The following is a 21,400-nucleotide window of genomic DNA, read 5'->3' on the forward strand; positions in this document are numbered from 1 at the left end:
TATATATATATATAGACGGACAGGCTCCGCAAATAGATCAGTCTTTGAGAGCACTTCAAGCGTTTCATTTCGCACTCCTCTCTCTCTTATTATTTTTAGCTTCTTACTTCAGTAAAAGATAACTTATATATATCAAACTATTGATGAATCATCAATATATTGAGTTTATAATTTTATTTTGAATAAAATATGACAACAATTTATCCGAATGATCAAGGACACATTTGAGATTTGCATAGTCAGTGGGATGGCTCAATTTATTTTAGACCTGAAGATGTGGCAAGATTGGATATGGTTACTCAATACAAAATAAAACTCAGACTGTAATTTAAAACATTGTTTTTATTAGTCAATAAACACAGATTTTTAACTAAATGCAATGGTTTAAATTCAGATATTCCCTGGGTTTCAATGTGGGGGAATATTACCCAAAATTAATTATAATTAGCTATTAAGCTGTTATGATTGGAGTGAACTGTACTTATAATGGGTGAATAATAAATTAATTATGGTGGGGGATAAACCTTTATTCTTGAATTATTTATATAACAATTGATTATATGTGGGTTATGGCCAAAAGAGAATACAATGTAGTTTAGTTAGGTTACTGTTTGGATTAATTTTGATTATTGATTTAAATGGGATTACAAGGAATAATAGAAAGTTATTCCAGTTTACTTGGTAGTTGATTGGTGATGGGCTATTGAGGTTTTTGATGGAACTTGAATACTGGTTCCTCTCTTATGCTTTCTTCTCTCCCTCATTGGGAAGCTTGTGTGCTGTGTGAAACTACTCACTCATAGTGAATTGTTGAGTATGAGAAAAATGGTATTGCTCTGCTGAGACCGTGTTCACTCTTGAACTTGTTCAGCCCAATTGGGCTTCAGTATCCCCACGACTTCTTGAGTTTGCCAATAGATTACAGCATCTTCAATGCCTACTCTAAATGTGTGAGGGTTCTTCCTCAGCAGCAAGCTTATAATGTTAGTTGGATTTCAAAGGGATTTTGAGAGTGGGAGATCCAAAAAATATAGATACCAACAACAATATGAATATCTAATACTATTTTTGTTCTAGTGTCTCTATCTTGTACCTGTTTTCCCCCAAAATGTTTCTGAAGTGGATTAACATTGCAAACACAGTGTTATTACTTTGGAATGGTTTTCATAGTTTTTCTAACCATTGAACGTTTTATTTATATTTTAATTTCTTTTTTTTTTAAGTTGAAGGTGGTCATAAAAATGCGGTAATAAGAAAATAAAGTTTAATCTAACACTAAAATAACAGGCTATTTTAACTAGAAAATACATTCGAGTTGAATTCATCCTTCCTTTAAAGAAAGTAATAAATTAAACATGATATGAACCACACAAAATATTTATATTCAAATAACATTTTCTATTAAGTTTAACTAATTAGATGGAAATTCATTAATTATCAAGTGTTCTTCAATTCTTTTTTTTTTTCACAGCTGGATTTTAATAGCACTTACTACATGTAATGTGCAAGCTGAAAGATGCAAAGGGCGCAGAGATTTTCTACCAGAAATATTTCATATATTCATGGATCAAATTAAATGCGCAGTATATTGTTCAAGTAACCCAAAACCTTTCAGACGCCAAACAAATATATTAATTTTTGTTTTATGTATGATTACAATATATTCTTATACTTAATTATGAATCTGTTCTTTAATTTAGTTTTCCCTTTCAATCAGATCTAAATATAAATTGCATGAAACATTTACAAAAAAAGTTCTGCTTTTTTAAGAAATCGATGGACAGTAGCCTGACAGAAAAACATATGTAAAAAAAAAATGTAAAATTATTTTTAATTTGGACCTTTTGTGGCTGTCAACATGCAACACATAACAATCATGGAAACGGGTTTTATACTGCTATTGGAGACATCAAATTTTTTTTGCCATAACTTAAATAAATATGAACACAAAGAAGTTTATTGTCCTCCTTTGATAGTTTTACCAACTTGCTTTGAATAATTCATGTTTTACTTTTTAAACTTTATATATAAAAAGACTTATTATTACTATATTGGGAATGTGATATGATAACAATATGTTCAACATTCTATTATGATATGTTATAATCCTAGTGATGCTATAGAACAGCGGTTCCTAAACTTTTTGGCCACGGCACCCTTATTAGGCTAAAAACATTTCATGGCACCCTTATTGGGCCAAAAAATGTTGTGGCACCCCTGTCAAGATAAAAAAATAAATAAAGGTCAGCATAATTATACTTAAGCAGTTCAGTATGTAGGGGGGGGGGTGCAAAGTAAATGCTAGATTGCACTATATATTTGCCAATTTAATTCTAATGTTTTTTTTTTTTTTTTTTGTTTTTTTTAATATTTTGAGAAAGAGGCATTCACTTGCATCATCTCTAGTATGTGCTTGAGCCACTCAAGTGAATGGTATGGCACACACTTTGGGAACCACTGCTATAGAATGTTTTACAAATATCCAGAACAAACTGTGACATAACTTCTTTCAATAGTCTATAAGTATACCTAACGTTAGAAAGTAAAGTCTGATTTGGCAAAAACAAATTATAACTGATGACTTAAGCTGAGTTGATATGATTTCTCTAAATGTTTCTCATCCATATATCTAAAGCAATGCTTCAGTCTTGTAGTCAACATGTTAAATGAATGAAATCATAAATAACCTGAATCTTCTAGCAATAATGTTTTTAAAATATTGGTCTTACAGTTAGGGAAATTAGAAAAAATGCTCTGTGTTTACCTATGCTTTCTTTTAAACATTTTTCATTATGATTTAATGTGATTACCATAAATGTAAAGATACCACAAACAGCAATGTTGTTTATTGAGTTATAAAAACCAGACACTACAACCCATGAAGAATCTAGGATTTAATGCTTATTAAGGAAGTACTGTTCAAGTACTGCAAGGTACCCACTTTAATAAGGTAAGGAGTGCTTCAAGATCGTCTCTCAATCTAAGCATCACTCCACAACTGATATTACAGAACATAAACATTCTATCCACAGCTAGAATTGACAAGAACTCAGGAATGGGATTTAAGGGACCTTACCTCACCTACAGAATTGCCTCATTCCCTTGTCTATGAGGTTACAGGAGGAGTTAAATGGAGAAAAAAATTGTGATAGATTAGTGGTCAATCATCAAGATTAAATCCATGATTTGAAGTAGAATGTTTCAATTCTGTTTATATCAGTTTGAAAGACTTGGTAAATAATATTAAATAAACTGAGATTTGCATATACGGGCTATTCTCCCAGAAAGTATCAAATACTAAACCGAAGGGTACTACCACTTCCCGTAAATAATACTGTAAACAAAAAAAAAAACCCTGCTAAACTAGTAAAGGTTGTCTCCATTCCATAACAGTCAACTATTTGATAAAGTAACTTGAAATTTAGAAAAAGTTTTAATCATTGAAATGTGATTCATTCGCCTTGTCCCAACCCAAACTTTTCAACATTACATTTCTCTATAATATCTAAGAAGCAAATTACATATTTGAGACTTACTGCACCATTTAATTACCTGTTCAAGATTGAGAAAATAACTTCATTTGTGTGTTATAATACATAAGATAAATGTAGGAGCTGAATAAACTTGTAACCGGGAGTTTAGTATAATTTGTTCCCCTCATCCATTTTCTGGATATCAGTGAATTTGACACATATTTTTACTGTTTGTCATTCCCCTGCCAGAATCAAACAAACAAGACACTTAAAGATTGAGTTTTTAATTATGGTGCGGAGCTCATAAATGTTTTTTAAGTACATAGTTGAAAAACACAAAAGAAATTTCATGAAAAATGAGATTTGTCAATTGTTCACCTACTTCATATTCCTAGTTTGTAAACAAATTACTGAGAATGCTATGTAAAACATCACAAACCTTTCTCTGTTCATTTAACTAGTTAAACATGATTGTTACAGACGTAGAAATTTCAGGAATACTGAAAAAAAGTTATCAATTTCGAATCAGTATGGAGAAATATTTATGAAAAATTGTATATATGACATTCATTTTCTTACAATAATCTTGTTTATAAATTGGTGAATCTTATGAACAAATGGAAAGTACTAAAAAAATGAAAAATCCAGGAAAAATAATTCAATCACAGAGGTTTTATCTATTCACCATGACCTTTCCTCGATTATTTTTGTTTAATTAACTAAATTTATTTATGTATGACTGATAACAGAAATGTAATAGGAACAGTTAAAAGGTAATTCATGTTAAACTATTTCATTGATAATCTTATTTTTTAAGTAGTTATAGTCAGCATGATAATTTCTGAGAGAATGGGAAATAAAAAAATAAATTGAAAACAACATAAGAAAATTAAACTTATTATTCCTATAATTGAAATATACAAACATGTAAGTGTACTAAGAAAAAAAAAAAGGAAGATCTATAAACAAAAACATTTCCTTAGCTGTTTAACAGTTTTTCTAAAAATATACATAGATACAGATCAATTTCGATGTATTTAACAGTAAATTAACTTTATTTGGAACACTTATAATTTGGTAGACATGGTATTGAAAAACTGTAGGTTTAAAACAGCTTATTTGGATAGCAAAAGTCTCAATATTTTAGTTTAATACATCAATCTCTAGATTTATTACTATAGAAAAAATTCAATGCTTTACTTTGTTGAGAACATAATTTATTTCAAAATCTAATTATTAGTTTAATTGGAAGAAATTTGAATAACTAAAAGTATATAAATAATATTTCAAACAAGAAATTAATTTGTGCTTTGAGCTATTTTTTTTTTTTTAATTTAAACTATGAATAACATGGTGACTACCAGCAACAACTCGTATTTTGTGTTAAGTATTATTGTCTTGAGTACCAATTACGAGTTATCTCATTTGTTTAATTATCATAATATAATTTGAACAAATTAAATCGGCTATTAACACCATAATTCTAAAAAAGACTACCGTAATCAACATTTAAACTGAAATAAACAAAAAATATAATTAACGATGAGCTATCGGTTTAAAAGTAAATTGATGCAGAGATTAGTCAGTAATAATTATAGACTTTCAGATTACACAACACCAAAAACATTACTAATTATTCAATTCATACCAATTATTTCCATAAATACTAAAACCAGTTATAAACTCATTAAGTAGTTATCTTGTTTTTATTTAAATAAAACTTTGTGAAAAAAAATGAGAAAATTAATAAAAAAAGAAGATATACAAAGCGCCTATTTTGTAGAATATGGGAGACAAAATTTATGTTCATGACTTAAATCAGAAAAATTTTGTGACATAAATATCAGGCCACTTAAAGGATTTATTTTTGTGATGAACATTAACTAATAATTCAATACATTAAAATCAGAATAACATTCTAATATTCATTATGAGAACACAAATGGGAAATATATTTTCAAGGTTAATCTAAACTAAGTTGTATAAAACCAACAATTCAATCAAGTGTGTGTATATATATTATAGCGTCAGAATGGTAAACAATATTTGTAATTATTTCAGATCTTATGATGTATTGGTAATGAATGACTTATGGTAACTAAATGCAAATTAGCAAATATATATAGCTTTATATAATAAAAATAAAAACAAATCAGCATAAATAAATCGATTTAATAGGCATTGAAAACTGAAATTTAAGCATTGCATAACATAAAAACAATATTACATATTCAGGTTATTTCACCAACTTAAACTAATCATTGTTTCACAATAAAATTTTAAGAGATTCACTAAGTTACAATTTCAAACTAACGAATTCAGCACTTAATTACATGTAGTGCATACAATCAACATAATTCATGAAATATTTAGAACAATTAATGTAACATGATTGTTAGTAGCAATTAATGATATACACTATTTTGGTAGTAGAAAAAAAGAAGCACAGTAATAAAAAACAACAATGCATGTAGGACTAACTGATAACTAAAATCAATACAGCAGAGTCATGAGCTTTTATATATTTATCCCAATCAGAACACATATTACAATAAATAATTTTTTTTCACTAGCAACATTCATTGTCAGATCAAATTATAGAAACAAAATAAAAAAAATTAATAATAAAAAAGTTCTAATCTATACTTTGTGTTCAATGGACGGACGTTTTATCACATCTCTTTTCAGTAGCAAAAGTATATTTACACATCTGCATAGAATTTTTAAGTTATAAACAACTAATATAAAGTTGTAAAAAATATATATGATGTTACCCAGTAATATTTTAAGTAAACCCTAACCAACTTCAAATCTTTAGTTATAGCAAATAATCATCTCTTACATATGAAATACATTCTGATAAGATATTCACATTTTCTCCATTGATACATAATTAAACTATATACTTTCTATATAACAACAATAGTAATGTTAATATAACATTACTTACAGTGGCAGGATAATTGTAATTAACACTATAATTTTTAATTGTTATAAAATAAAAAAATTAATCACACAAAAAAATGATAGAAAAGTACAAGAAGACTGATGTAGAGAGAGTTATAATATGCTCTACTGGCATAGTTACGGAATAGAGCTTCATCTCCTAAAAAATTAAATGAAAAATATGAGAATTAAAGGAACACTTCAATAATAAATAAAAATATAGTAAAACTGACTAAATAATTTCACCAAATCTTTAAGGAATAGGTTCTATTTAGTAAAATGTCAAATCGTTTGTTAAAATATAGCAGTTAAGGGATACTTTCCTGACCAGAAGATACCTATTATAAGAATGGTACTAAACAGTTTGAGGTATTGAAGTGTCTGTAGTGCTATAAAATATCAAATTACCCTGGTTTTCTGCCACTATTAACTTTTTATCTTGAAGTCATATTTATTTTAACCTTTCAAAGCAGAGAATGATAAAAAAAATTATAATTTTCCTAATGTTTTTAAGGATGTGACATAAAAGCCACATTAAGTTATTCATCTGTTTAATTGTTCAAATTACACAGGAACCTCAATTATCATAGGTAATTGGAGAGAGGCAGACCTAAGATAGCTAAAAACTTGGATAATACATTAGGCTGTAATAAAACCATTGAAGTGCTGTTTTCCAATGGCTTTATGCCTTCACAGAATGATTTGGAGTCATACTTACTTCAAAGTCTGTTTTATTTAGCTATAAATAAACAAAGGTTTGATTTTATACTTAAACAAAAGAAATTAGATACTGTAAGCTACTCTCTTAAAAACAATTTAAAATGCTTTACTCCATACAATATTGTACATGTGTAAGCAGTAAATACCTTTTTAGGAAGTACTTTCTTCCTAAAAAATATTTGAGTGGGAGGCTGAGGGTAGGATAAGGAGAGGAAGACCTAATGTCAGGTGGATAGATGTTGTGGCCAAGAATATGGCATGGTGAGGACTGACAGAAGAGGAAGCGATGAGCAGGGAGGAGTGGAGGAGCCGACTGTAGTCCCGTATTAATCTGGAGGAATTAGGGAAACATCAATTTATGAAGAAAATGCCCTTGAGAATAAAAAAGTTATTAAAAAATAGAATTTTAAATTAATGTATTCATCAACATCAGGATAATCAGTACATGTATAAATTAATGAAAAATGGCCAATTTAAATTTAAAAACCGAATTAAAAGATAATAAGGAATCATTTACATTTATAGCACTTACCCATCTGAAACGTGTATGTTGGAGAAGACATCCTTCCATCACCTCCATTTGAAAATGCTAAAACTCGCATATGATAAGTTTTACCTGGAGTCAAATTTATGACATATGCTTCTAAAACAGATCCAAGAGGGACAATTGTATCATTAGCTGTGCTCATATCTTGATCTATCTCCCATACACGAACCTGAAAAAATATATATATAAACTAATTTTAGAACAGAAAAAAAAAATTCATTTCTTACATAGGAAAATAAAGTAAAAAATGACCCATATGGTTATTCAATTAAATACAAAAGAAAAGTGATATTAAAATTTAAATGACACTTATGATGAAACAATAAATTTTGAAACAAAAGTACCATAACCAATTTATAATAGAATATTCACAATTAATTATCAATTATAACCAGGCAAAATTGAACTAATTTATAATGACTAATAAAATACTGATAATTGATTATAATCATGTTAATCATAACTATTTTTAAACCACATATATACCAAAGAAAAAATAACAACTGATAAGATTACTAATGGTGTGTGATTAATAATGGACAATGAAGAGAACACTAATAAATAAAAACTTTTTTATTTTTGCCAACCTTTTACCCTAAATAAATATTAACTGTTCACTATCTTAAATATTAAGGGCAGAAGGTTGGCATAAATAGTTTTACTTACTGGTTCCCGCTTCACTGAATGCACTCCCCTCCCCCCAACCAACTTCTTATAGAAAAAATAAATAGCTTAAATTTTACAAAATCCTAACAGCACCTTATAGCCAATCACAGGTTCCTCATCTAAGCTTGGTTGCACATAACGCCATAAAACTCTCACAGTCGATGGGTCAATACCATACACATTAACAGATGAGGGTGGTTTTTGTGGAGCCTTTCTGTAGGTTTTTTCTGAAAACAAACAAACATGAAGAAAATAAAAATATTATTTTAATGGTAACTTTTGAAATTATTTTAAATCAAAACAAAGCCACTTTTAATTAAATTTTCAAAAATAGAACAAGCAAACCAATAATTATGAATTTAATTATTTTCATTTTTTGAATGCAAGCAAGTTAATAATTTGATAAAGTTTGATATAATTCCTTGATTATTTTAACATTGGAAATTTATCTACTAGGGTTTATGAAAATATTAATCTTTTTTAATACCTTTTCAGATTTTATTTTGTTTAGTATTATTTTTCATCCTAGTTATTTTATTTATTCATTTTCTGAATCATATGGTTTCAAAACATTGATAGAAATTTAAAACAGAATATAAAGTTGGTTAATTTTTTTCCTAAAGTTCTGAAAAACTGGGGTATGAAAAAAAGTCCCTGTGCCAGGAGTGTTGATGGAAATTATAGTGCTATTTTGAGTTGAGTGACTCAAGATTAAAAAATGTAAAATAAATTATAGCAAAGTAGTTTTGATTACCGGAGGAAATAAATAATAATAAAACATATACCTAAAAATCGTTCACTTTCTGGACCTTCTCCTGCAGAATTATAGGCCATTACTTTTACAAAATAATAAGTATTAGGCTGAAGTCCAACAATAAGAGACCATGGTCTTGTGCTTCTACTCAAATAATAAACTGCATTTTCTTCTGTAGTACTTTGTTTCCAATATTTTAACTACAACAATAATAAAATAATAGGCTAATCAATCATCAATAAATAGTGGTAATTAGGTCTAAGTGTTTACATAATTAAAAAATTAATATTTCCACAATAATTAATTTACTGCAAAATATGTTTTAGCGCAAGGCTGTTATTATCAGATATATGATGAAACAGGGTTAACTCATATTTTCCAGTTACATTTTAAGCCCTGTGTAATTTACAAAACAATTGGGTTATAAAAAGCTAAGACTTTTACAAAAAAAAAACATTTTTTCTCTATTCTAAATATTGGTTCTGTTGTTTTGTTTCATCAAATTTCCAATTGTAAGAAGAGATGTTATTGATTGGTTTCTTTAATTCTTTTAAGCAAAAATTAAAACTATTCAGTTTGAGACACAATTAGTCATTTCATTTAAAAATGAAATGTTTTTAATTGAAACTCTTTTGTATCATTACAACCAAAGATTATCTTAAAGGGTGTGAAACACTAAAGAACTGAGTGATAAATTGATGGACATATATTCATTAATTTAATTAAAATTTCCCAATAAATAATTAATTAATTATGATTAAAAAGATAAAAATTAAGCAATCCAGTTAGGTAACATAAATAATAAAAATACCCTGTGTCCAATAAGCTTCCCTCTTATTTTCTCTCGAGTAAGTTCAATTGGTGTCCACGTAACATTGATTGATGTAGAATTAAATGGACGAGCTGATACTTGCTGGGGAGCAACCTGTGGCATATCTTCAGCTGAATAAATTACCGTTGTATTCGAAATGGGTCCTGCACCATCTGCATTGGATGCCTAAAATCAATTTCGAAATATCAAATTAAATTATGGTAAATACACTATTCCAAAAGAATAAGAAACTAATAAAAACCGTATAAAATACCTGGACTTTCACATCATATTGAGTATAATAATCTTCTAATGGTACCCTCACAACAGCAATTCCAACATTTCCCATTCCAGTTAAATTCTGAGACTGATACTCATTTTCTGAAGTTCCATGGCGTTTCCAAAATATTTTATAGTAAATTCCTGGCCCATTTTGATCTTTAGCTGACAGGGGCTGCAAATGGTTAAAAAAGGAAATTAAGTTATTTATTCCACTAAATCTTCAAATTTCTCTCATATCCAATCCTTAAAATCCAAAATCCTCAATGCTTCTTACTTTGTCACAAATAAAATCATACATAAAGACCTTAATGTTCCATATGTAACCGATCTTGCCCAAACCAGATATCATTCCTTCCATTATAAACTCCCTAACCAACCAAACGCACTAGTTTCTAACCTTGATTCCTCTTCCATTCCTGACAATCCTCCGAGGTGCCTGAAAAGAAGATGACCACGAACCTGCTAATGTAAAACATCATTAGAGTGCTACCAATGGGTAGTTTCTCCACACGCCTGTAACACTCCATTTCAACTGAGATCAAATTTACTGAATGTATTAAATAACATACAGTTGTAAATTTCAATAAAGATATTTAAAAAAAAAGAAAGTTGAGGTGTAGATAGTTGACCGTAGATTAATGATTGGAGAAGTTTGTCGGGGGGTGCAGTCAGCAAAGAACAACATAAATAAACAAAACCATATTTATTTATTTTATGCCGACGTTTCGACCTGAGTTTCAGGTCTTCATCAGGGGTTATGGCGTAGAAGGTAGGCCTGCAACTCAGCAATTATGGTTTTGTTTATTTATGTTGTTCTTTGCTGACCGCACCCCCCGACAAACTTCTTCAATCATTAAAAAAGAAAGTTATTTATTGAATTTGCAAGAAAATAATAAGTGTAATTTTTGAAATTTGTTTAGAAAGAAGCAATTATTCATTGGTTAAATAACCAGAAAAACAAACTTTAATTACAAATAAATTTATGGATAGCTTATAAATTTATTTGTAATTAAATAAACAATTTACAATAAATTTATTGTACAGAAACAATTACTTATAAATAAAGAATGTGTATATGTATATATTAAAAATAAATTACAGTCACTATGCAAGAAGAATACTTTTTACTTTAGATGGCATCTTCTAAAAGTAAATTTTGTGACTATGCATTTTACGACTTTAGGAAGCATCTTCACCCAAGTCGCCCTAATGAAGATCTGAAATTCAGTTTGAAATGTCAGCACAAACAAATAAGTTTTTTTTATTTGTGTATCTTTGCTTACCACACCCCCGACCATCTTCTACTCATAAAAAAAGAATAATTTATAATTTTTTAACAATAATTAATAATGTGGCAATCAAGTTATTTTCTCAGACCACTGTAGCACTGGTTAGCAGACATTTTTCTTCTAAAATCAACTTCTGGATAATTGTCCTAGGTCTCCATGGGATGCAGGTTCATTTTAGTTTGAGAGGGTAAGCTGTTTCATATACCTATATATGAATATGAATAATATATATTCATATATATAAACTGAAGTGCATAGCCAAAACAACTTCTCTCAGGAGATTAGCACAAGAATCGCTGCTATCAGCCCATACAGCTTTGGCCTGGTAAGACATTTCAGAAGCGGGTTGCTCTCTAATGGGACCAAGATAAAATCACTTGTAGGTCCCATTGTCACATACGGATCCAAGGCTTGGGCCTTCACTAAAGCTGATGAAGTAAGAATTTTGGTCTTTGAGAGGTCCATTCTAAGAAAAATATTTGGACCTGTTAGAGAGGGCAATGTATGGAGGAGGAAGAATGTGGAGCTATCGGCTTTGTACGGAGACAATGATGTTTTTAAGTTTATGAGGTTGGGTAGACTCTGATGGGTGGGTCACGTGGTGAGGATCCCAAATAAGGTTCTATCCAAGCAGTTACATGGAAAGAGAAGAGTAGGGAGGCCGAACATGAGATAGTCGGACACTGTATCAACGGATGACTGGGTCCTTCTGGGAATCCAAAACTGGATAGTTGCAACAGAAGACAGGATGGCTTGGCAGAAGCTACTAGAGGAGGCCCAGGCTCGGTAATGGGCTGTCACGCCATTTATGATTTGTGATAATGGTGACTTATTCAAATGTGTAGTCCCAAAAAGCCAGCACCCCATTGTGTCCAGGTGTCTCCTTTCTCTACCTAGTTCTTACTAGGTTCACCACAAGCCCAGTACCCTCTTCTTCTACCAGTACCCACCAGTGCAAGAAATGCTTCCCTGACAGCATGCTTGGAGCACCTAATATCAATGTTGTTTGTATGAGTAAAAAGCTGCACACTCTGGTTGAATATTCTCTGCCCAACTACTATTCCCAAATCTTTCAAAGCCTTCCACAGGGCAATATTGAATAAGACACACAAGGCATCATCGTGTAAAGCCCCTTTGTCGCTCGAAATTCTTTTGACAGATCTCCACTGATGCACAACTAAACAAAATAACTCATTTATCATCAACCTACCCATACATATGAGCTTCTATGGGATCAAAGTAGGGCTGAAAATTCATATAATTGAAATAGCTGGTATCAGCCAGAACTTCAGCAAACAGGAATTTTGGTTTTCATGACGTTATTAATTGGATAAAAATGAAATGAAGTAAGGGAAATCATTTCAACCTCCCACCCACAAAAAAAGACTGATTACCTTATATTTCAAGCCCTGATAATGTTATAACATGACACTGTACACACATATGGATGCAATTTGTTAAATGAAAAGATTTCATTTTTTTACATTTCAGCTCGATCAACACAGAATGTCTAGCAATGAAGCATGAAGAAACTTCCTGAATTTTCCATATTTTTTTCCTGATCATTTCCAAATCTATAATATTCATTACCTCCTTCAATAATTAATAATGATTACCTATTCCTATCTGCGGCCCATACCTGAAAGAGGGCATGAATTTAAAATCAAAATTCACTACCTTTTAATAGATTTTAAGGCAGTACAGTATATGAAAGAATAATGTGAGAAGAGCTGTATAGAGCCCTCAGAGAATGCAACATACCTGAGAAACCTATACACATGCTTTAAGATACGCAGGCTTAGAAAAGGATGGAAACACATTTACTAGACTAATTCAACTGTTAACCTAATCCATGGGAGACAGTAACCATTGGGCCGCATAACTTCGAAAAGTTATTTACAGTTTATTTACCTTAGTTCTGTAATCCAGGATAATGACCATGATGTTGAGATTAGAAGCAGGAGGATTACAATCACAGCCAACTAAACAGCAGAACAGGCGAATGCTCTCCAGAAAGACCAAGCTTCACCTCAATAAAACTTTGGTAAGCCCCATGTTGATTCTGTAGGAATCTGAGTGTTAGATAACATTATCTTCAAAACAAAACTACTCTGCCGAATTTTTGGAGGTAAAAAATTTGAAGAATGAAAGAGAAAGACTAAACTAGAGCTATACAATTACTTTGGAGCGCCTGAAGTCAGAATAATGAAGCTGAGATGTTTAGGATACACTAGGCATATCACCAGAATCGTGGATGGAGAAATGCAGAAAATGCTGCTAGCACAACTAATTTATGGAACCAGGAGGAAAGGAGACTGAAATTGAGATGATCAGACAAAGTGAAGATGCTGAAAATATCTTGGAAGTCAAGAACTGGAAGGTGGGAATACAAGACCGTGACAATTGGAGGAGACCAAGACAAGGGTTGTTGAGCAGGAAAAAAACAACCTATTTGTCACTGCTTTAAATTGTTTAATGCATTTATCAATTTTTGATACAGGAAAACTTTAGATTGAGATAAGGACTTATTAAGAATAAATAGTAAAGAATTATATATTGGACGGTGATATTTTAAAAAAATGCTCCACATTGTTGCACAATGGTTTATTATTTCAATAATAATTATTAAAAATTGACAAAGATTAATTATTTTTTTAGATATATTATGATTCCATGATGGTATAACGATGGCTAAGATATGGCATTAAAAACCTCTTATCAGCAGTTATTCTGAAACAAAATGTTGGATAATTATATCGTGACCTGACAGTCATCCTGGAGTGATCAGTGACTTCAGTGTCAAATTAAAAAAAAAAAAAAAGACTGCTACTTCTACTACAAAGCAATGTGGTCCATGGCCTGCTTTTTTTTAGCCAGATGAGCCTATCTTGTGCAGTCACTTGCCAGTTGTAGGTATTAAACAGGTCTCGGGAATCCCGGATGATAGCATCCACTATTCTAAGCCATGGTTTACCTTTTCCTCTTTCCAGTAGAGCCTTCCATTGCGCAATTTTCTGGGAATAATATCTGCCAGAAAGCTGTCAATATGTCCAGTCCTTTTCCTTCTCCAATTCTCACCAATCTAAATTAGTCTGTGAATAGATGGCAAAGAATCTTCTGCTCAATGACAATGATCTCTTTCTCTTTAGTACTTGTGAGGGTCAAGGTCTCCGATCCATAGGTAAGAACAGGTCTGATAAGGGTTTTGCGAGAAGACTTTTCAGGCATTTGCTAAGACCAAAATAACACCTGTTGACTTTCATAATTCGCTGGCTGATCCCTAGGGAAATTTTATTTTTACAACTTATTACTGATTATAAATAAGTGGAGTAACCCACATTCTAAAATGTATATTGACCGATTTCCACTGGTTCTCAAACAGCTAATCTGATCCAGGATCTGCACTCATGCACTCGGTCTTCTCCAGATTAACACTCATTCCCATAGCATCCACTGCTTCAGTCAACTTTAAAAATGCTTTCATTAAGGATTCGAAGGATCTATGACAGTAGGTCTAAGTCAGTTTGCCACAGACTTTCATTGAGTGAGGATGTAATTTGATGTGATACAAGGACTTTATTCTGTTATTAATTTGTTTATTTTCTTTTTCTTTTGGTTGATTAATGCAATTATATGATGAATTAAGTGCTTTGCCCACTTCATTCCAAAACCTCCCAGATAAAACTGATGGAGACCACTAAACGGATGAATTCAATTATAAAAAAAGGAATCATCCTACCATCAGTTAAGAAAACAGGAAAATACTACCAGGAAACTGTATCTCTAAAAGTAAGCAATAGATTTAATTATCAAGCTGAAGAGGAATTAAAGGCCGAGTTCAGAGCAATTTAAAGTTGTATACGTATCCAGAATACTGAATAAAGTTGAAAAACCTACTTCTCTCTGTTCAGTATCTAATAACAATAATGATAAGCCTAAAAATTTTTAAACTGAAAAATTTATTTTCTGCAACAGTTACAGTGGAACCTAAGCATAAAAACACTGATACTCCTATGTGTACAAACTGTCAGAGATATGGTCACACAAAAAATATTTGCCAATTAAAGTACAAGGGTAAACAAGGAATAAAACTAGTTCTATTAAACACATAATAATTCAGAATAATAAAGTTTGGGTGAAGAATGAGGAAATAAATAATAAAATAGGACAGAGAAAATTGAATTAAAAGAGGAAAATGAGAGATAATAAATGCATTCACAAATCAATAATGTTTATAGAACTACATAATAAACAGAAAATAACTTACCTCCCACGTTATTATAAGGTCACCAATTTTTCCTCCACCTCCACTAATTTTGTCAGGTACTTTGTAAGGTTTGTCACTACGAGTTCTGTATTTAGGAGAAGGTAATGAAGGTATTCCAAGCCCTAAAATATTGCCAGCCTGAACAACAAATTCATATAATGAATAGGGTGTTAACACATTTTCAAGTTGAGCTTCTTTTCTACCATTATACCTATCAACTTCCTTTGCAATTATATCTGCAACATGAAAAATATATATTACTCAGTAACATTAGGAGATAAACAATTTAACAATCAAAATTAGTAATAATGGCATATAAATGTAAAAAATTAAATATAAAGTAATGACTGATGGTATATGATCATTGACACTAAAAGACTATATGAAGAGAAAGAAGGCAGTGAAAAAGTTCACAAAAGCATTATAACATGCAGCTCAGGCAGACTGGTGAGTAATATTAAACTCAGGAATCTGCTGATTGTCAGTCTCATATTGGACAAATAAATATAGAAATATGAAGAGAAAAAAATAATATTTTGTAACAGAAAGTACTTACAATAATGATTACCTTTACCCTATGAATTAAAAACTTCCTGGCTTGCAACTGACCCATTCAGGAATTTTAAAACATAGAATCGCCATTACAGTATTACCAATGGGAAATTTCTTTATAAAGAATTGTTGTGTTATTTTAATCACACTTTGTTATTGCATCATTATTATCATTGTATTTAAAATTTCAATAAATTACTTTTTAAAAAATCGATTCTTACAATGCTAAAAATATTAAATTGAAAAAACAATGAATGAGCCTTTTTTTTTATCTTTAAAACATACATGGATAGATACAGTTCAGAGTATTAAATATAAAAGCAAATAATACTTAAGCCTGTAGGTTCAAACTCTTTATAATAGTCATATTTTAATGTACATTGCTTAAATGGTGTCTACCGAATTTGCTAATTGAAATTCCTGATCAATCCTCGACTTTTTCTAGAATTATCTCAATAATCCCTACTTCTTTTTACTTAACATGTACAGGGTGTCAACAAGAGTCTTTCAGTCAGACTTTTCCCCACAGTAAATAAAATTCCTTACCCAACCAAAAATACATAAGTGAAAAAAAAAAATAAGAAATGCAAACAAGAAAATAGTTCCTACTACTACTTAGACTACAGACCCGCAACCTCCTCGGGATCTCAACTGCTGGCATCCTGACGACATGGCCAGCCCAGCGCAGCCTCCCCAGCCTTATGTGCCATATCACATCCCCCTCACCGAACAGCTTGTAGACCTCCCAGTTGGTTCGCCTCCTCCAATTCTCGCCTACCTTGACACAGCCAAATATTTGGTGCAGAATTTTTCTTTTAAGATATCCTTTTCTTCAGCACTTGTCACGGTCCAGGCTTCCGATCCGTAAGTGAGGACTGGCCAGATTAGTGTCTTATAGAGCTGGCATTTGGTGCGGCGAGTGACAGTTCAACTCCTCAAGTGCTTCTTGAGTCCAAAATAGCATCTGTTGGCCTTCATAAGATGCTGCCATGTTTCCAGAGTGATCCTGTTATTGCTGCTGACTACTGAGCCTAAATAAGTGAACTGGTCAACACATTCAAACGTAAATGGACCCATCTTCACCTCCCCGCCAACAGCAGCCACTATACCAGGTCCAGCTCGCATGTATTTAGTTTTTCCCTGGTTAACCGTCATGCCCATTGCTTCAGCTAGCCTCAGAAATGCATCCATCAGCATTGTTCCAGAGGTTTGTATTCCAGAATCCCTAATTACCTTTTCGAGGGCCAGATTAAAACATAAACATGCGAGGCCATCGCCCTCCCTCAGCCCCCTTCAGGACTCAAATTCTGGTCAGAGGTCTCCCTGAATCCGAACTGAGCATTTCATCTCATCCATTGTGATCCTTCTTATTAGGCACACCAGTTTGGGAGGGATCCCAAGACCGTACAGCACTTCATACAGTTTGGACCTTTTATTCCTGTCATAGGCACTCTTGAAATCAACAAACAGATGGTGTATTGTCATCTTGGACTCCATGGATTACTCCAAAATAGTCCTTAGGGTGAACATCTGGTCAACTGTCAATCTTCCTCCCCTGAATTCCGCCTGGTATCTTCCTACTTCCCTTTCAGCAAATGGACGTAGCTTCATGTAAATAACGCTGGAAAAAACCTTATAGGCACAACTGAAGACATTACAGTTGTAGAATTTTCCCTTCAGCCTTATAACACAGATCCTCGGGTTAATGGGGTGAATCCTATGACAAGATCCCTTATTCTTCCTCTGACCACAAAACCTGTACCAGAGATATATTCTGCCCATAGGATCAATGATTCCTTCTTTACAACTTAGACTTAAATCACAAAATAAACTTTTTAAACTTTACTAACACTAAATTTCTTAATCATCTTCATTACTGTTCCAATGCTGTCTAATGTATTCCTTGCTCCTTCCCAAACTGCAATTCTTTCTGTATATGTGAAACCAAAAACCATCTCAGAGCCTGTATTTCACAACTCAAATTGTCCATAACAGTATTTATTTTAAAATTTACACTCATTTTATTTTACCATAATTATTTTACTCTATTTTGGATTTTAGCCTTTTTTGAATATCATTAGATTATTTTGCGAATAGTACACATTGTACAAAAAAAATGATAAGAACACGAATTGCAGGTAATTTTCTCCTCTTTATTTCAACCCTTTGCACTCAGTTGTCTCCTCCGAGGGGACAACATAATTCTAGAATATCACTGGGTTGTCCCCTCTGAGGGGATATGAAAGTTTATATTTTAAAAGATTACGGAGAATGAACTTATTCCACCGCAATTTTTTAAGAAACACATGTTTTTCTGTAGTTTTTATTAAAATGGCATAAAAACAGATCAAAATACGATACAAATATCAAGATGCATGATAAATAAACCAATTGGCTTTATGTAGAAAGAAAACGTGCAAAGTATATTCACAAAGGACTATTCATTTCTCTAATCCATTCAGCAATAAGTAGAATTATTAGAACAAAGAATATCCTCAGTACTAATCTTTCCCTCCTCTACGACACAACCCCTGATGAAGACCTGAAACTCAGGTCGAAACGTTGGCATAAAATAAATAAATATGGTTTTGTTTATTTATATTGTTCTTTGCTGACCGCACCCCCCGACAAACTTCTTCAAACAAAGAATATAGTTGAATGATATAGGGAAACTTGATAAGATAATAAATTGAAAACTGAGAAAAGAAATCACATCATATTGAAGCGTCAAATTGTAAAAGTCCCTGCAGTAATAAGAAAGTGTTGTGATTTCATAACTTACTATTAGTAATTTCTAAACCATTTCTTTATCCTTTCTTTCATTTTATAATCATTATTTCTTTTTAATACAAATGGCAAAATGACCAAACACCAGAGAGTATTGTGATGTAAGCAATAATGAAAACAAGTTTCAGATAGACATTTATATAGACAGATTCAACAAAATAAATATTCAAGCAGAAAATGATAGTGATGATAAATTTTGTGGATGTTTATGTTCAAGTTCCATGTTTAGCACCCCAAAAAAGATTAATTAAGCCACTAATAACACTTATAATAACACTAACTCTTCAAAATAATTTTAACTGGACTATACAGGGTGTCCTAAAAGCCATAAGCAATTTTTAAGGAGGTTAAAGTAGACCTTAACCTTAGTAATATCCCTCTGAAACAAACACATAATACTGTGGGGTTTTTTTTAAGACTCCAATAGAATTTTTGAATTTCTTACTCATTTTAGTAATTGTAGGATCAACATTCCATCTTGTTATTGATATAAGACATGAATTTTAGAAAGATTTAGAAAGAAAAAAAAATTTATTATTCCAATCTTGTTACATGGTTGTAGCTGGTTCTGAGTCTTCTACTTCTTCCACGTCCATCTCCTCACCAACACAATTCTTATTTTCATTGGTTTCTAAGACAAGAGATCTTAATCATTTCTAGACTCTTTTTACAGACAATAGATCTTCATCCTTTCTAGATTCTTTTTAGACTGAGTGCTTAGAAATAAGATTGATGGTTCAACTAATATTTTACTTAGAGTCAACAGAAACAAACACCATTTTTGTAAGTACCCTCATTTCCACTCAGAGTGAATATTTTCCCACAGAACAAATGCATTTACTGAAGCTGTATTGATCCAGTTCATAAACAAAACCATTGGATATCTGCTGGTATTTCTCTTGCAAGTATATTCGCTGACCATTTTGTCAAGTGTGTCTACTGCTCCCTTTGTTAAGCACTCGTAAATTTTTTCAGTATGCTGTATAACTGTCAAACATTCATCCTATACTTTGCAGGTTTAGATTTCATATATCCAGGCCCTATTTAGACATACATTTCAGTTTCATCCACAGGAACCCATTCCTTTTTTTTCTAATATCTCTCAAATTGTATCTTTTTGTTTCTAAAAGCGCCCTCTGGTAAGTATGATTCACATATTAGGTAGGTGCTTTTAGGAAATAATTACTCAATATAAAAAGTCATAGTGATTCGAAATAATTCTGTGGAAACCCATACATGGCAAATACCATGGGAGTAGTATTAGTATCTTAGAAATATGAATATTAAAAGAATTGTTCAGAACTTTAAAATACTAAGCTGTGTAAGTATTGGAAAGTTATGTTATTCAATGAAATGTTATCATAAAATAACGAAAATGTTTATTTTCATAGCTTACTTTGGGCAATAGGAACCCAAGTATTGTTCCAAGGGGTTCGGCCGGAAATTAGATAGTGAGAGATTTCTTTTCCATGGGTGGCTCCATCTGTCCATTGAATAATGGCTGAGTTTTTTGTGATTTCCAAAACTTGAACACCCCCTAAAATAAAAAAATATGTTTATTGTTCTTACTAATTTGATAATTCATATATACCAAAGAATGCATATTAAACTTAAAGTAGTATTTTATGGAAAATAATCTAGAAGTAATTGTTATTTAAGACGCAACTTAAACAGAAAACAATTAGTTAACAGTAATAATATATCACAATAACTACTACCTAATTTCATGTAAACAATTGCTGTATCAACTTATCATAAACTAATTAACTCCTCTATACTAAATCAAAACAATTACTTGTCATTACTTTATGAAAAATAACCCAGTTCACTATATGCAGATGAACAACTACCTCTCATTTTTCATGCATCACTGCTGATTATGTTCATCTTTATTAGTTATCTAATAGCAGCTATTAAATTCAAATTTTGAACAGCATTAACTTTTAAAAATTATTGAAACATAATACGTACAATTTCTTATCAATGATTTAACAATACAAGTAGATTGCTCAAAACATATTAAATTTTAAATTATATAAGATAAATATTGACCAGTTAAATTTAATCAATTGAATATAAGGATTATTTTTTTTCTTAATAAGATGTATTATTATCAATAAAATAAAAAAAATTAAATGTACTCTTACCGGGTGGTCCTGGAGGTCCTTCAACAACCATTGTGGTTTGAGTAGATACCCTACCAACAGTGCTTTTTAATGAACACTCATAATCACCAGAATCAGAAAACGTCACATTGATTATTTCTAAATAACCACCATCAATTTTCTAAAAAAAAAAAAAATAAA

At 31.3% G+C, this 21,400-nt stretch overlaps 2 protein-coding genes across 2 annotated transcripts in view; one reads left to right on the forward strand and one right to left on the reverse strand.

Moving 5' to 3' along the window:
- LOC106685385 (uncharacterized) overlaps positions 1-1,683 on the forward strand; it is a 22,810-nt gene extending 21,127 nt beyond the window's left edge. The window contains exon 5 of the mRNA XM_014428016.1: positions 1,472-1,683. Coding sequence (XP_014283502.1) covers positions 1,472-1,676 — 205 coding nt within the window. The 3' untranslated portion in view covers positions 1,677-1,683. The remainder of the gene's footprint in view (positions 1-1,471) is intronic.
- Positions 1,684-6,335: 4,652 nt separating this feature from the next.
- Positions 6,336-21,400, reverse strand: part of Cont (Contactin) — a 112,112-nt gene continuing 97,047 nt past the window's right edge. The window contains exons 15-23 of the mRNA XM_067050975.1: positions 21,242-21,380; positions 20,491-20,631; positions 15,756-15,991; positions 10,192-10,371; positions 9,918-10,103; positions 9,138-9,306; positions 8,446-8,579; positions 7,672-7,855; positions 6,336-6,579 (exon numbers count right to left, since the gene is read on the reverse strand). Coding sequence (XP_066907076.1) covers positions 6,485-6,579; positions 7,672-7,855; positions 8,446-8,579; positions 9,138-9,306; positions 9,918-10,103; positions 10,192-10,371; positions 15,756-15,991; positions 20,491-20,631; positions 21,242-21,380 — 1,464 coding nt within the window. The 3' untranslated portion in view covers positions 6,336-6,484. The remainder of the gene's footprint in view (positions 6,580-7,671; positions 7,856-8,445; positions 8,580-9,137; positions 9,307-9,917; positions 10,104-10,191; positions 10,372-15,755; positions 15,992-20,490; positions 20,632-21,241; positions 21,381-21,400) is intronic.

The sequence above is a fragment of the Halyomorpha halys genome, unplaced genomic scaffold, assembly GCF_000696795.3.
Source record: "Halyomorpha halys isolate HHAL.00 unplaced genomic scaffold, Hhal_1.1 Scaffold688.1, whole genome shotgun sequence".
Taxonomy (NCBI): Eukaryota; Metazoa; Arthropoda; class Insecta; order Hemiptera; family Pentatomidae; genus Halyomorpha; species Halyomorpha halys.